The 17330-nt window shown below is 31.9% G+C and overlaps 1 protein-coding gene across 5 annotated transcripts in view; it reads right to left on the reverse strand.

Annotated features, from left to right (window-relative positions):
• RALGAPA1 (Ral GTPase activating protein catalytic subunit alpha 1) overlaps positions 1-17330 on the reverse strand; it is a 314150-nt gene that overhangs the window by 202529 nt on the left and 94291 nt on the right. For all 5 annotated transcript variants that reach the window (XM_044664768.1, XM_044664769.1, XM_044664766.1 and 2 more), the window contains exons 12-16: positions 15530-15670; positions 14200-14348; positions 13251-13380; positions 10895-11132; positions 9692-9853 (exon numbers count right to left, since the gene is read on the reverse strand). In XM_044664768.1, coding sequence (XP_044520703.1) covers positions 9692-9853; positions 10895-11132; positions 13251-13380; positions 14200-14348; positions 15530-15670 — 820 coding nt within the window. The remainder of the gene's footprint in view (positions 1-9691; positions 9854-10894; positions 11133-13250; positions 13381-14199; positions 14349-15529; positions 15671-17330) is intronic.

The following is a 17330-nucleotide window of genomic DNA, read 5'->3' on the forward strand; positions in this document are numbered from 1 at the left end:
AGTCTAACAAACAAAAATCACATGATCATCTCAACAGATGCTGAAAAAGCCTTTGACAAAATACAGCATCCATTCCTATTGAAAACACTGAAAAGTATAGGAATAGAAGGACCTTTCCTAAAAATAATAAACAGTATATACCTAAAACCATCAACAAACATCATATGCAATGGGGATAAATTAGAAGCCTTCCCAATAAGATCAGGAGTAAAACAAGGATGCCCATTATCACCTCTATTATTCAACATAGTACTAGAAACACTAGCAGTTGCAATTAGAGAAGAAAAAGAAATTGAAGGTATCAAAATAGGCAAGGAGGAGACTAAGTTATCACTTTTTGCAGATGATATGATGGTATACTTAAAAAATCCTAGAGAATCAACTAAGAAGCTGGTAGAAATAATCAACAACTTTAGGAAAGTTGCAGGATACAAAATAAATGCACATAAATCATCAGCATTTCTATACATTTCCAACACACTAGAGCAGCAAGAGGTAGAAAAAGAAACACCATTTAAAATCACCCTAGACAATATAAAATACTTAGGAATCTATCTACCAAAACAAACACAGCAATTATATGGAAACAACTACAAAACACTTTCCAAACAAATAAAACTGGATCTAAACAATTGGAAAGCCATTGATTGCTCATGGGTAGGTCGAGCTAACATAATAAAAATGACAATTCTACCCAAATTAATTTACCTATTTAGCGCCATACCTATCAAGCTACCAAAAAAACTTCTTTACTGAATTAGAAAAAAATATAACAAATTTCATTTGGAATAACAAAAGATCAAGAATATCAAGGGAAATAATAAAAAAAAATGTGAAGGAAGGGGGCCTAGCAGTACCAGATATTAAACTATACTATAAAGCAGCAGTCGTCAAAACAGTGTGGTACTGGCTAAGAGACAGAGAGGAGGATCAATGGAATAGACTTGGGGTAAATGACATCAGCAAGACAGTGTATGATAAACCCAAAGAGCCCAACTTTTGGGACATGAATCCACTATTTGACAAAAACTGCTGGGAAATTTGGAAAACAATATGGGAGAGATTAGGTTTAGATCAACATCTCACACCCTACACCAAGATAAATTCAGAATGGGTGAACGACTTGAATATAGAGGGAAACTATAAATAAGTTAAGTGAAAACAGAATAGTATACTTGTCAGATCTCTGGGAAAGGAAAGACTTTAAAACCAAGCAAGAGTTAGAGAAAATTACAAAATGTAAATTAAATGGTTTTGATTATATTAAACTAAAAAGCTTTTGTACAAACAAAAACAATGTAGTCAAAAGCAGGAGGGAAACAACAAATTGGGAAAAAATCTTTATAACGAAAAACTCTGACAGGGGTCTAATTACTCAAATATACAAAGAGTTAAAGCAATTGTATAAAAAAATCAAGCCATTCCCCAATTGATAAATGGGCAAGAGACATGAATAGGCAATTTTCAGGTAAAGAAATCAAAAGTATCAATAAGTACATGAGAAAGTGTTCCAAATCTCTAATAATTAGAGAAATGCAAATCAAAACAACTCTGAGGTATCACCTCACACCTAGCAGATTGGCTAAAATCAAAGAAGGGGAGAGTAATGAATGTTGGAGGAGATGTGGCAAAATTGGGACATTAATGCATTGCTGGTGGAGTTGTGAACTGATCCAGCCATTCTGGCTGGCAATTTGGAATCATGCTCAAACGGCTATAAAAGAATGCCTGTCCTTTGATCCAGCCATACCATTGTTGGGTTTGTACCCCAAAGAGATCATAGATAAACAGACTTGTACGAAAATATTTATAGCTGCGCTTTTTGTGGTGGCAACAAACTCGAAAAGGAGGGTATGTCCTTCAATTAGGGAATGGCTGAACAAATTGTGGTATATGCTGGTGATGGAATACTATTGTGCTAAAAGGAATAACAAACTGGAGAAGTTCCAGGTGAACTGGAGAGACCTCCAAGAACTGATGCAGAGTGAAAGGAGCAGAGCCAGAAGAACACTGTACACAGAGACTGATATACTGTGGTAAAATCGAATGTAATGGACCTCTGTACCAGCAGCAATACAATGACCCAGGACAGCTCTGAGGGATTTATGGTAAAGATGCTACCCACATTCAGAGGAAGGACTGCAGGAGAGGAAACATATAAGAAAAGCAACTGCTTGAACGCACGGGTCAGGGTGGACATGATTGGGGATGTGGACTCGAAATTACCACACCAATGCAACCACCAACAATTTGGAAATAGGTCTTGATCAAGGACACATGACAAAACCAGTGGAAACGTGTGTCGGCCATGGCTGGGGGGAGTGCGGGGGGTGAAGGGGAAAGTAAGAGCATGAATCATGTAACCATGTTAAAAATGATTATTAATAAATGTTAAAAAAAAAAAAAGCTTTTTACTTATCTGGTCTCTTTATACTTTTCTGGTCTTCTTAAACTTGAATCCCTTCCAGATATTCTAGGATATTCAGTCTCTGGAAACTAGGCAATCCAAGTGCGTGCCTTTTCATTCACTGTAACCCAGGTTCTCCTTCCTTACCTCTACCTCTTGACTTTCCTGGTTAATTCCAAAACTCAGCTCAAATACCATCTTTTAAAAAGATCTTTCCTGGTCTTACCTACTGTTATTAGTACTTCCCCTTGAAAAATAACTTTCTATTTATATTTTGTAGGAATTATAAATGGAAATTTGTTTTATTCATTTATAATAACTGGGACACTTGAAGATAAAGCAATCATGTTGGGTTTAAACGTTTTTTTAAACTTAAATTTTTTGTAGTTGAATTTAATCTGGAAAGAAATGAGGACGAATTTATTCATTTAATGAAAATACTATACACTTAATAAAGAATCAAATGTCAAAGCTATTTGCTTACAATATTGAATAGACAGAATCTAAATTCTGCTCAGTAAAACAAAGATTCAGAGACAAGTACAATTTTTTAAAAATTCCTAAAGTTTTCTTTATGTTAATATTTACTAATTAAAATGAGTAGCTATAAACTGAGTCATCATATGTACATTTCTATAAAAGTTCTACTCTGATATCTCATCGTGGTATAGAACTGATTCATGGCTAGCAAAGGTTATGCCAGTGGAGTTCAAGTTTTGTTAAGTCTACCAAGTGGTGCAGTGTTGGGCCTAAAAGTGAGGAAGACTCATCTTCCTGAATTCAAATCTGGCCTCAGACACTTACTAGCTGTATAACTCTGGGCAAGTCATACATTGTTTGTCTCAATTTCTCATATATAATGATGGAGAAGAAATGGCAAAACCCAGACTAGAAAATCTATTTGCCAATCCACCCAAAAACCCATGGGAACAGTGAGGTGGCTCAGTGGATTGAGAGCCAGGCTTAGAGATAGGTAGTCCACGGTTGAAATCTGGTCTTAGATACGTCCTAGCTGTGTGACCCTGGGCAAGTCACTTAACCCCCACAGCCTAGCCCACTATTCTGCCTACATAGTATTGATTCTAAGATGGAAGGTAAAGGTTAAAAAAGAAATCAAACCCATGTGGGGTTAGAAAGAGTCATACATGACTGAAACAACAAAAAGTCTACCAATTTGGAAAAGTCTAAGTACCAAATAGTGTCTTATGACTAAAAATCAATATGAGTTGATTTAGAAAGGCTAAATACCAGCAGGCTGACCCTTGAATGATAAAATTCTTTGGTAATGGCAGGCTATGAAACATAAACTACATAATGGTTCTCAATCTTGTATGCCTTCCATTTCTACAATGATGGTAGAAAAGTGGTACAAGTCACAGTTCATCAATCAATGATCTCCAAAGTGAGTGTGGGGGAGTACTTCAAATTCTGGGTGGGAAATGGCATGATCTGAAGGGGTAACCAATCAAAGTAAGTTTACAATAATCTACCAAAAATCCCATACCAAAAAATCTCTATGTATTATCATCTCTCAGCACCCCACCCCCCCACACACTACTAGATCACTTGTGGACTTGGTGGACATGCAAGTTTTGAACTTTTCCCATTCTGCTCTGGGTATAAGCCCTTCGGGTCATTTATAATGTAAACAAAACCCAGGCATCTACAAAAGCAGTTGCATAAGCAAAATTTCCTTAACTCCAACATGGTTACACCTCTATCCCAACATCACTACATGGATATGGATATGAGACATTACAGAATAAGTGTGCTGCCTCTCCTGTTTTAAAGTGGATATGGTGAGGCATAAATAGGCATAGATGGTTATGATCTTCACCATAGATTTAATTACATTATCTTTCCAACAAACTTCATTTTTATCAAAGGCACCTGTTATCCAGCTTTACAATTTCAGAGGCACCTCTAATGTTCACTTTTTCATTCATTCTCTATAGCTAAACAGTTGCCAAGTTGGGTTTATTTTAAACCTTTGACAACTCTGGCATTATTCCTTTTTACTTCACTAATAGAGCTACCACACTAGTCTGTAACCTCTAGATTGGACTACTACAGTAGCCTTTTAATTGGTCGCATCAATTGAAGACTCACCAGTCTCCACTTCTTTCTCCACAAAGCTGCCTCAGTGATTTTCTGTAGGCACATTTCTGACTATATCATTTACCTAATCAATAAACTCTGTTGTTCCCTACCAATTCTAGGATAACATATAATTTCATCTTAATCTCCTTTAAAATTGTATAGGTTTCATAAGGTATATAATTGTTAGCACAGTGTACATATATACAAAATATAAAGAAGTGTACATATATATGTGTGTGTGTATATATATATATATACATGCTGTATATATATACAAAATATATAGGAGTGATACTCAAAAATCTTTTACTAATTGGGATGTAAAGTCAAAAAAATTGGAAACCATTGCATTAACCTACAAGCATTATACTATTTTCATATGTGAGATCCTTATCCAACTGCCAATCACTGGAATAGACTACAAAGACAATGGATTTGGAGTTAATACTTGTACCCATAGCTCTGCTTTATTTTCTATATGTACTTGGGCAAGTCACTTCTACTCTCTTGGCCTCAGTTTCATCATCTATAAAATGAAAAGGGTAGCCTACCTAGCTAGATAATTTCCCTGCTGGTTCTAAATTTTATAATTGTATTGATAGTTTTTCTATTAATAAAACATGAAGATTTTTCATTTTTACAGCTAAACAAAACGATGGCATACTGGTTTTATGTGGAAAAAGTAGATTTTGTTGTATTCCCAAGGTCATCAAAAAAACAAGATTAATCAGACTGCTTATTTGATTATTTTACAAGAAGCTTAAGTAAGGGGAACACCAGGAAGAGCTGTAAATTTATGTACCACCATCTATTATAAAAGATGAAAGAGTGAATGAATGAAAAAAGCACATACTGAGCACTTACTACATGCCAAACACTAAGCTTTTACTGGGGCTACTAAGATAAAAACTAAGATGGTCCCTGACATCAAAGAGTTTTCACTCTATTCAAGGAGAGGGATAAAAGAAATGTACATGCATAGTGGCAAGGTAAATACTAAAACATGAGAAAATGGTCAGGGATTTAATTAATGCAAAGGCCAGGCCTAGATGTCATGGGAGACTAAGGCAACCACTATTCAAGATAATGGAAGTGCCAGAGCTGGAGTTTCTTGGGGTAAGAGAATGAATTCCTCTAGGGCATGTTATCTAATTCCCAGCAGTAGGAAAATTCTACAAAGATGAAGACCAGACCATCCAAACAAGTCAGCATATACTCTTTGTACTTGGTGGCCTCTGCATGAAATTAGACATAATAGACAACAACAAATGTTGAAAAAAACATTTAGCATTAAGAAACAAAAGAGGTCAAAAGTTTGTAGGTTACCTGGAAGACCCATAACTGAATAATGTACTATGAATATTTCCTTGAAAAAACTCCAAAGGTGTTAGATGAACACAAAAATACTGGTTATTGATTTGGGCATCATTTTGCCATTTCAGGTCAAAATTAATACCAAATCAGAAGAAAGGATAAAGAGAAGTCATTTTGTATAATTATAACAAATCTAATCTGACTATCTACATAAACTCTAGAATCTGAAAAATTGGAAATAGATATAAGTAAACATAATGACTGATTACCACCAGTTTTTTACTTTTTTTTTAACAGATGCAGAATAAATCACTACAAAGACTCTATTCAAGAGAGCCCAGAATATATCTTAAGACTATATATACCCCTGATTTCCTTAACAAAGAGAATCATAACAATCAAAGTTATTTCATTTCAAAAGTAAGCTCATTTGCAAAAATTATAGTGGAAGAATACACAAAAAATGGCAAAAAGCAGCAAAGGAGAAAAATAAATCTATAGAGATTTGACTGAGACTCAAGTAAGCTATATCATTTTAAGAATATTTATAAATTAACCTGGAAAAAGGATAATAAAAATATGAAATAAAGCATGTATCGGAATTTCTACAGTGATTTATTCTCTTACATCAATGATGGAGGAACCACCACATTTGGTTCTACATGTATACTATATAAGAAAATATGAATAATACTCAAAAACAGTTGATACTGTAAAAACACGATGACCAAAAGGACATGAGTAACTACCATAGAATATTCCTGCTTTCTAAGAAATCTTTATGAAAATGGTTTATGTATTCCTTGTTAATTTCCTTGATGAAACTAGGTAAAGGAAAAAGGCAAGTTACTTTTGAAGCTCTTTTCAGTGTCATACAAATTCACTGAGAGGTAAAAAGAACACATAATCAATTATCCTTTTGTGAACGATATTAAATAGGAAGACATTTCTGTAAGACTCTATCATTGAGGATGTACTATAGAGTTCAAATGGAAAAGATAAATTTTATAGATGATGAGGTTCTTTCTAAAAGCTATTTTGAGATAGCATTATGTTGGTGGCACTGAATAAAAGAACATTAAAGAATGTCTCAATGAGACATATGTAAAAGTTATAACTAAGCAAGAAAAAAGTACCAGCCCATATAAGTCAAAAGGATATATGCCAAAATTATGAAATACAATGAGTTTTAGGTAGGTAAATCTTATGGATATATGTATATATACACATATATGCATATAGATGGACAAATTGACAGATAGCTATAGATAGATAACATATACATAGATAGATAGGTATCCTGGGCACACAATGAAGATGAGCAATTCCCCAAACTGAACAGAAGTGGGGAGAATGAGCGAAATAGCATTTGGGAAATTACATGGAACTTTTTCATATGAAGCTGTTCCCTTTGCCCAAAACATCATTTTAGCATGTATATTCAACATTAAAATCTCGGAAAAAATTAAAATTTCAGTTAATATATATATAGGAGTGTAAAATGGGCTGTAGTATTATCAAGGATGGCTTATGCACAAGAAGTGTCACATAATCAGATACCAGAAAAGGAGGTAAGCCAATGCTGCAGCAAAGATATGGGATAGAGAAAAACAATACAAAAACTCAGTGGAAGGCTTCCATGAAAACATGAATCCATACTCTATGAAAGATTAATGGAAGGTCATAGACAGTAATCAACAGAATAAAGAGGAACAGATAGATTGTAACTTGTACTAATGAAGAAAATAATCCAATTTATGAGAACATGGATATATTAAGTTGCTAAATGTAGCATGGTACAGGTACTCATTTAACTAGAATGCAAGCATACTGTCTCAATGGTAGACTTAAGTCTTTTATTCATTAAATTCTTTTTTTTTTTTTTACAAAGTCAGGTTATCTATGTTTCTAAAGAGGCACTGTAGTACAGCAGAATGCTATATCTAATGTCAGATATCATGATTCTAATGGTCCTTCTATGTCTAGATCTATGAACTTAAGTTCAAACTGTCTTAGGAATACAAATCTATTGCAGTCATAGCTTAATAATAGAAATATTAAAGAGAAGAACAGATGAAGGATAGAAAATGAGCACAAAGTCAATAGCTTGAATTACAAGACTGAAAATCTCCAAAAAAAGCCTTTACCTCCTAGGTTTTTGCATCAAAAATAAATTGTAAGATATTTTAGTTGTTTGTTACTTTAATAAATATCCTAGCCTATTTCAGTAGAAAATTACAATGAAAATAATACATATTGTTAAGTCTAAAAACTAACTTTAACTGGCCAAACAAATGTTATGGAATCATAATTTTTAAAAACGTTTTTCTTAACATTTCAATATTCCAGGCATAAGAGAAATTATGAAAAAATTTTGAAGTCAACTTAGAAGAAAAGAATGATACAGTATAAATGAGGATGAGATTATACATATAAGAAATGAAGTCCTTTCTTTAAGCTAAATTTCTATTCTAATCTTAGTAATTCAAATGACATGACTCAGAAAAATGTTTTAAATTAAGCAGTGACCCAATACAAATTTTAATTACATTAATAGAGCAAACAGCAGTTGTCTCAAATTATATACTATATGAATGAGTTCATTGAGGTTTTGATATTTTGAAGTTTCACAACAAATGTAAATGACAACATACATAATAAGCAAATGAAATAAGAAATCTGACTTTTAACTTAAAATTACAATAATATAGTTTCCTCAGAAGACTTAGAATTTTCATCATTTGACAGACAAATTTATATTGGCTCCTTTCTTAACATTTTTAATTTTTAATTCTTTTATAGGGTTGTTTACCTGCCAAGAAGAAATATAATATCTATAAAAAAATAGGAGGAAAGTTTTATCAGTTTCATATGAGTTTGAGGCAATCACCACACTGAAGTTTAAATGTTTTAATAAAGGTTATTTTTGAAAAGTGAAAATAACTACTACCATAAAATATACTGGGATGTTTTGATAGAGCAATAAAAATTATTAAGAAATTAGGCTAAAGAAGTCCATTTAGAGAATAATACAGAATAAGAAAAACCTCTCACACTTTAGCTATTATATGCACATTTAAATTTACCTACATTCTTTCCTAACATCTTTTTGAATCTTCTAACTAAACCAAGGTTTCTCAACTCCTAATTCCTACTCTTTTCATTACTGAAAAAAATGGTGACTAGTGAGTTGACAGTAGCTTTGCCCAAGATTGTCCCTACATTATTGCTTCCCTTAATTTCTCAGATCAAAAGAATGGTTCCCTTGCTTATTGAAACTGGTATAGTCTCTAAAGATGGATATCATTTTTTTTTTAGGTCTGACTAGTAGGAAGGGAAGACAATCCCTTAGTGGGAGTTTCTGGGAACAGCATATAGCTTCTTGAATGTAGTGTATATATTATTTTTTACGGGTGGAGGGATAATTATCATGTTTTACCAATAAGTTTCAATATTACATTTCCACAACTTATATAACTATCTACCAACATAAATATTACTTTTATTGGAAACTTCAGATTCTTTAAAAAGCAATGGTTTCAACTGTTTCAATTTTATAATTCAGAATTCTATAATACAGCTATATTAAAATTAAGGATATTTTTAATGGAAAGAAATTTTCAAAAATCACTGAACCTAACAGAAAAGACCATCCACATGACAAGTATTCTGTTTAAACAAGTGGAAAAATATTGCTGCTGCTATTATTTACCATCAAAATCAACTGATAAACAAAAAGTTTATTTACATAGAGTAGTGCTGAAAGATTCTTTATACACAATAAGCAAAAACTATTTAAACTTCAACTTGAAATACCCAAGACCATCCATTAAGCATGTTCTACAATATTTTTTTCTATGAAATACATACCAACTGTTTTCTGTCGAACTATACTTCTTGCCTTTTCAGTTCCTGGAGATCCAGTAGTGGTTGCACTTCGTTGTCTCATTGGGGCTTGTCCAGGTTGATCACGGCTCCATCCTCTGGAAAAGGACTTTTCAAGAGATGGTTTTTGGAACTCATGCCCAACTCCTAGAAACATATTTTCAAATCTCTCAATTTATCATCAATTAAAAAAAACAAATGTCCAAATTTCATGTGCCTCAGTTAAATAGAAAGTTGATCACATGTTATGTTGCAGAGTAAAATGCCATATACTTGTCACTATAAGGTTTCTTTATGCTACACTCTTACCCACCAAAAAGCAATTCTTTAACAATAAGAAATTTGTTTAGTATAGGTATTCCTTCCATCAATGAAGATTATACTGCCCTCTCTTATTAGAAGGAAGTGTGAAATGGAAGGAGGGGGAAAAAAAATCACAATTTTATTTCTATATTTATCTAACATGCCAGAAAGAGAAAGAGAATACAACTATCATTGCATTGAGATAATGGTTTCTAAGGAAATCAAAGTCCTAGGAAAAGAAATTTAGTTACTTAATTTTATAAAGTAGGGAAATATATCTCTAAAACCGACCATAGTCAGTTGACAGCCTTGGGAATTGTTCCCTTAGTATTTTTATTTAAGTGTTCATTTCTTTTAAAATTAAGTAAACAATAAATTCAATGCATTAGAAAAGAAATTTTATGCATTAGTAAATTATCCTTTTTCAGTCCTAAGAGGGAATTGGTTATACAATGCTTATAGTAATAACAATGATCAAGATTATGAAATATTAATAAAAGTAATCTTAAGAGTTGGAAGTGATTTTAAAGGATATCTAGTTTAACTCACTCATTTTATAGATGAGGAAACTGAAATGAAAGGGAATACCATTCTTACTATATCCAGCATAGCCAATTAAAAAGCAAAAAAAAAATTAGTAATGAAATCTCCCATATTTTGGATAGGATTTTGACTTAAATTTTAAAAAAATGTTCAATTAATTAACACTACCATACTTATTTCATGTTATCTCAGGTTTTGCTTTTCTTTGTTTTAAACAAAGTGTTGAGTAGCTGATAGGTATTTTTTTTTTTAAAAAAGTACAGCCTTCAAATCCTGCTAGTAAAAAGACAAACAGTTTTGAGGAAGAGTCTGTTTTTCCTACTCAATACCTATCTTTCTTACCTTTGCCTTTGTGCTTCTTCTGTTTCTGTTCACTTAGTTTATCCAGTGGTAAATCACTTAGGTCCAAGCTATATAAATTTCTAGCTAATACTTTAGTTAGTGTCTCCATAGTCAATGACCACTCAGTGGCCAACTCTTCCCAAAATGTGAGTGATGACAATACAGACAGCAAGTCATCCCAAAGCTCTCGGGAAATATACACATTTAGATTTGCTTTGATCCAGGCTACTATAAGAGTCTAAAAAAAAAGTCAAAAACAACAATTCAGTATTACTGGGGGGGCCTGTGACTTTAGAATTTTCAGTCATCATCTATTTATCTAAAAACAAGAAAATTTTGATTACTTCTTATATGGTCATCATTTGTAGAAGTTATAGGAACAGTGAGGATATGACTAGTAGGTGTTTTATGAGTAAAATGCCTATTATGAATATTTTCAATAACAAAGTTATTTCCTATTTTACCACAACCAACAGCATATACTGAAGTGGAATTTCTTTGATGGAGATTTTACCTTTCATTCAAACATTTACAAACATGAAGAACAATTACATTGTTTAAAAGGCAATTAAATATTCTCCATAAAAATTTCAATTTCAAATTTATGAAGAACTAAAAATGTTCACAAATGTCTAATGAGTTACACTTTCATAATATGCACATTCACATCTGCATTATCTTCCTTTAAGTTTAAACTTTTAGTGGTTCAATAAATTGTGAGCCAGGCCTAGAGACAGGAGGTCTTGGGTTCAAACTGTGGCCTCAACCACTTCTTAGTTGTGTGACCCTGAGCAAGTCACTTAACTCCAACTGCCTAACTCTTACTACTCTTCTGCCTTGGAACCAATACTTAGTATTGATTTTAAGATGGAAGGTAAGGGTTGAAAAAAAGTTTATGCTTTTACATATTTAATAAGTATGCACTATACTAAAAAAATCAAATATGAAAGAAAAGTTGTAAAACTCTCTATGAACAATGGATTATTTGTAAGCTACTACTGAACATATATTATGATAAAGCATTTAAAATACACTAATTATGGAAGGATGTTTTAATTCAAAGGATTTAAAATCACTTAAAGAAGGACTTGAGTATATATTCTGCCCAAGTTTAAAAGATATATTCAAAAACAGTTTGGTAGTAAGATTTTTGTTCCAGATGAAATCAAAGTTAAAGTCAGTAGTTATTAAGAAGAGCTGGAACAGGAAGATCTATCTGTAGAAAATTTTTACTTGGCACAATCATTCTAATTAGGAAGATTTGCATTCAATGTATGATAATCGTAGCATCTTACAATAGCTGGATTTTAGGTGGCTATCTTCTACTGAAAATAAATATGTAAAAAAAGTATTTCATAATTTATAATTCTAGCATGACTAAACAACAATTTACACTACAAATTAAATACTAAGATTCAATGAATTTTTTAGTAATAGCATAAAGTTAAAAGTTTTTTATTGTTTTCTCTAGGAAAGTATATAAAAAGAATAAAAACTAAGACCTGGAAAATGAATTGAATGTAAATTTAGAACAGAAAATACCTATTGTACAGTTAGGATTATTGCCTTCTACATCCCAAGAAAGGATTAAATATAATCCACATAAGAACAACACCATTCCCCCCCTATTCTGAAGGAATTTTTTGATCATTTGATTATTCTCAGAAAGCCCTTGAAAGGAGAGGTCAAAATGTAAAATGGTCTTATAAGGATAATTCTCCAGGAGTAGCCTATATTCAGTGACTACTGTTTCACTGAATAGAATAGATGGAGAAGAATGTTAATCCCAAACTATTTTTTCCCCTCAAGATTCCTATTTTTCTTTAAAAAGTCCTGTGTTAGAGAAATGCTGGACAACATGAAGGGACTCAGTTTATATACTGGTCAGTCTTGTATCTAAAACATAAATCTATTATCAATATTTTTTCCTCAACCCCTTCTTTCAACAGAAAGCAAGAATCTTCAAGGTGATTATCTGAAGTGGAGATACTTTTAAGAAAAAGTATTTCCTTATAATTTTGCAAAACATTAAAACAAAATGGTAAAAATGTTACAATCTTATATTACTTTTTCAATAATTCGCAAATGTCATGAAGTTACTATAATTAAAATGATGAACACCTGCATTCATAATGTAATATTCCATCTATATACTTATAAATTATATATAATTGTATATATAATAAGCTATAGTTTAATAGATCATGAGGAGAATAAGTTTTTTGTTGTTTAAGCTACAATTTCATTTCTGATCTCTTTTTATACATTAAAAATTTCTCAAGTGATTCTAAAATACTACTGAGTTGAAACTAATCAAAAAGCTTAAGCTAAAGTTAAGAAAAAAAATTTTTATTGCCTGAAAAAGAGGTCCTGCAAGTCGACCTGCTAGTGTCATATTTTTTCTTCCTTGGTATTGCAGAAAAACTTGTGATGGCATTTTCAGAACAGACTCTGTGACTCTGAGCAATACAAGTAGCATCTGTTCCCTTAAAAGAAAAAAAAATGAAATATTAACCTTTCTTACTTATTAATACTTATTTTTGCTTAATACTTAACATTTCAAATTGAATATATTTGATATCAAGAATGGTGTTATAGAAGCAGATTGGTAGTATGGTAGATCTAGTTCTGAGCTTAAAGTCAGGAAGATTTAAGTTCAAATCCTGCCTCAGATACTTTATAGCTGTATGACCTGGGCAAGTAAATCACTTAACCCTGTTTACCTAGCCTTTACCACTCTTCTGCTTTGGAACCAATATATAGTATTGATTCTAAGATGGAAGGGTTAAAAAAAAGATTTTCCTACAGAAAGAGGATGAATTTAGGAGATTTAAAAAATTAATTATATTTACAAATGGAGATCTTTCTAAATGACAAAAAAGAACAACATACCTCAATAATAAATAAATTAAAATAGATAACAAAGACAAAATTTTTTAACTTAAAATTTCTTGTTTTGTGGTTAAATTACTAATTGCCCAAGTACTATTAAAAAATTCCAATACACAAAAAAAGAACAAAATGCAAATGGGAAATTTTTAATGTTAATTAGGTATTTGATATAACTGATTAAAGACATGAAAAAATCTCAATTAAATCATTTCATCATAACTTGCCTCTCATCCGAAATCTAGCTCAAGACCTACAAACTGAAACAGGAAGACCAGAACATTTAATCAGAGAGGTGAATAGTTTTTTGGTGGTCAAATATTATTAAAGGAGATTCTCAAAATAAGTCTAGCTTCATTCCTCTCACAAACAATACATAATTCTATAGACATACAAAGGATAATGGAACTTTTTACCAAGTCTTCTTATCCATTGATATTTGCACAACCATGAATCGATAAATATTAAGAATACGTTTACACATATCTGTGTGCTCATCCAAAAGACTTTTAATTTCATTTGCAGGTTCAAGAAGAAATATATTTGATGAGTTGATTATAAAAACCTAGAAGAAAAAAATGTACAAATAAAAAATGACAAAACATGCTGGTAACAAAATTTAAATGGAAGGGGATGAAATATTACTAATCAAATTAAAGTCACTGCCCATTAGAATCACAAGGCTAAGTATAAGTTTAAAGATGTACAAAAATAAGGAGATCCTGAAGATGCATCTCAAATAGATACAACGTTAATTCAAGCTATTATTCCTGCTCACCTAAATGACTGCATTAGCCTCATAATTAGTCTCCCTGCTTCAAATCTCCTCATTCCAATCAATCCTCCAAATGCAAGATTTTCCTTAAGCACAGATCAGACCTTGTAACTCCCCTACTCAATTTTAGTCTTCTACAACTTGGCCTTTAACTTAATAACTTAATAATACATTATTTCCCTACCAGCTCTCTTTGATCCAGCCAAATTGGACTTTACTCTTTTCTTTACCAATGCAATGACATTCCATCTTCTCTCTTTGTCCTCAATATCTGGAATGCACTTGAACCTAGATCTGCCACAAGGAATCCTGAGATTCCTCTTGGGTATCAAGTTTGATATGATTGCTTTAAAGATTCCTCCCTCCTCTCAGCAAAACACAAAAATTAAAACTTTCTAGAGCCCTCACATATTACCTTGTTTAATTAAACTAATTTATACATATTTTATATTTATTCCATGTATATGCAAGTTCTTTGATCAAGGACTGTTTCATTCTTGTCTTTATAATATTCTCAACTTCAAAGAAAAGCATTTAACAAATGATTGCTGGATATGACAACTAGCATAGGTTAAGTCATTCCTTCTATTTTTTATTTCATCTATACAATGAGAACTAAAACAAGTGATGGATATAATAGTGTTTATATGCCAAGAAAAAAGCCAAAACAAATTTGTTTTAAAACAGGAAAGTTACAAAAATTCTCATTTAGTTAAGATGAAATAAAACAAAAAAACTATAATTTTAAATTTCAAGAATTATCAAAAAGGATTAATTTTCTGAACAATAATTTTTAAAATGATGCATATAATTTTATTCATCTCAAGCCATCACAGGGTTTTTGTTACAGTCAATCAAAACAGAGAATGTTACCCATAATGGAACAATTATGTCAGCAATCAATAAAGCTTTTAAAAAACCTTTATGGAAAGGAAAATATATTTGAAAAATTCACCAGTAAAGTGACTTACCTGAAATACTAACTGGGCACCAGCTCGTATATTTTGGTCTGCATCCTCCATGTCAGAAACTTTATAGAGAGTATTCTGATAAGAACCATTTTTTGTCCAATTGCAATTTCGAACATGACTACATGCTTTGGTAGCTTTTTCCTGAAAAGTAAGACAAATGGCTCAATCAAGAAATCTTAATTTAATATATTAGAGAAATGAGATCTGTTATAGCAGTTCAATAGGCTCAACTATGTGAAACAAATAAAAAATACAAAAAGATGATAACACAAAATTCATCAGGTTATATTGCTCAACATGGACTAAATAATTAATTCTATTGTAAAGAACATGTCCAAAATTAAGAGTTCAAATAAAGGAGCTATTAATTAGGTCTTACTCTAACTACAAATTCCATCTCATGAAAGAAGTTTTAAGTACAGAATAAAAAGTCAGATAATGTTAAAATAAATTAGGCACAATAAGAAACTTATTTAAAAAATAATTCATTCAAAAGAGATCACGTAAACAAATAGGACAACGCGGTTTCTACTAGGTTAAAGACAGCTTAACACATTTTGGATATAACAAAGAGCACAAGAGATAAATCTGTACCCTCTAGTACAGCATTGGTGAAGTATTAGAACATGTGCTAGGCGAGCACAGGAGGAGCTGCTCCACTCGCCCTTTTCCCACCACCTGAGGAAATTTTTGCATGCCCCACCCCTCTATCCAGACACCCAAAGAGAGTACTTCCTCTCTCTGCTCCCTGGCATAATAAAGGGGGCTCACAGGCAGCTTGAAGTAGCACTTTGGGCACACAAACTTGAAAATGTTCACCAATGCTGCTCTAGTACAGTCATTTACATTCTATTTTGTTGGTTTTCCTTGTTCGTCTTAATCATTTCCTTTCTTCCCTTATGTTCTTGCTTATATATTTAAACACATTTTTGTTGATGAAAGTTAAATTTTCAAACACTCTATCCCACAGAAGACCAGATATTGATTCTGCCCAATCACATAAAGAGTAATTACAGAGCAGAAAAGATCTCTAAAGTAATGGATGAGAGAACAGCATAATTGAAATAAAAACATAATAAACTGCAGGAAATCCCTAGCAGAAGAAAAGCAAGAAGAAAAGTTAAATTAATACATGATTTCTCTACGTACCAAAGCACCTGACACAATGCACAGATAATTTATGCACAGAGGCTATTTAACAATCAAAGGTTTCCTCTATTATTTAACGTTGTACAAGAAATGCTAGCAATTAGAGAAGAAAAAGAAATTGAAGGGATTAAAGTAGGCAATGAAAAGACTACACCCTCACTTTTTGCTGATTATATATGATGGCCTACTTAAAGAATCCTAGAAACCCAACCAAAAAACTAGTGAAAATAATCAACAACTTGAGCAAATTTGTAGGTTATGAAAAAAACCTAAATAAATCACCAGCATTTCTATATATCTCCAACACAACTCAGCAATAAAAGTTAGAAAGAGTAATTCCATTTTAAATAACCCTACACAATATAAAATATCTAAGAATCTATTTGCCAAGACAAATCACAGGAATTATATGAACACAACTACAAAACACTTTCTACACAATTAAAATTAGATCTAAATAATTGGAAAGACATAAACTCATGGGTAGAATGAGCTAATATAATAAAAATGACAATCCTAACCAAATTAATTTACTTATTCACTGCCATACCTACATCAAACTAACTTTTTCATAGAATTAAACAAAAATTGTAACAAATTTCATTTGGAAGAACAAAAGATCAAGAATATCAAGGGAACTAATTGGAAAAAA

The sequence above is a fragment of the Gracilinanus agilis genome, chromosome 2, assembly GCF_016433145.1.
Source record: "Gracilinanus agilis isolate LMUSP501 chromosome 2, AgileGrace, whole genome shotgun sequence".
NCBI classification, from domain to species: domain Eukaryota; kingdom Metazoa; phylum Chordata; class Mammalia; order Didelphimorphia; family Didelphidae; genus Gracilinanus; species Gracilinanus agilis.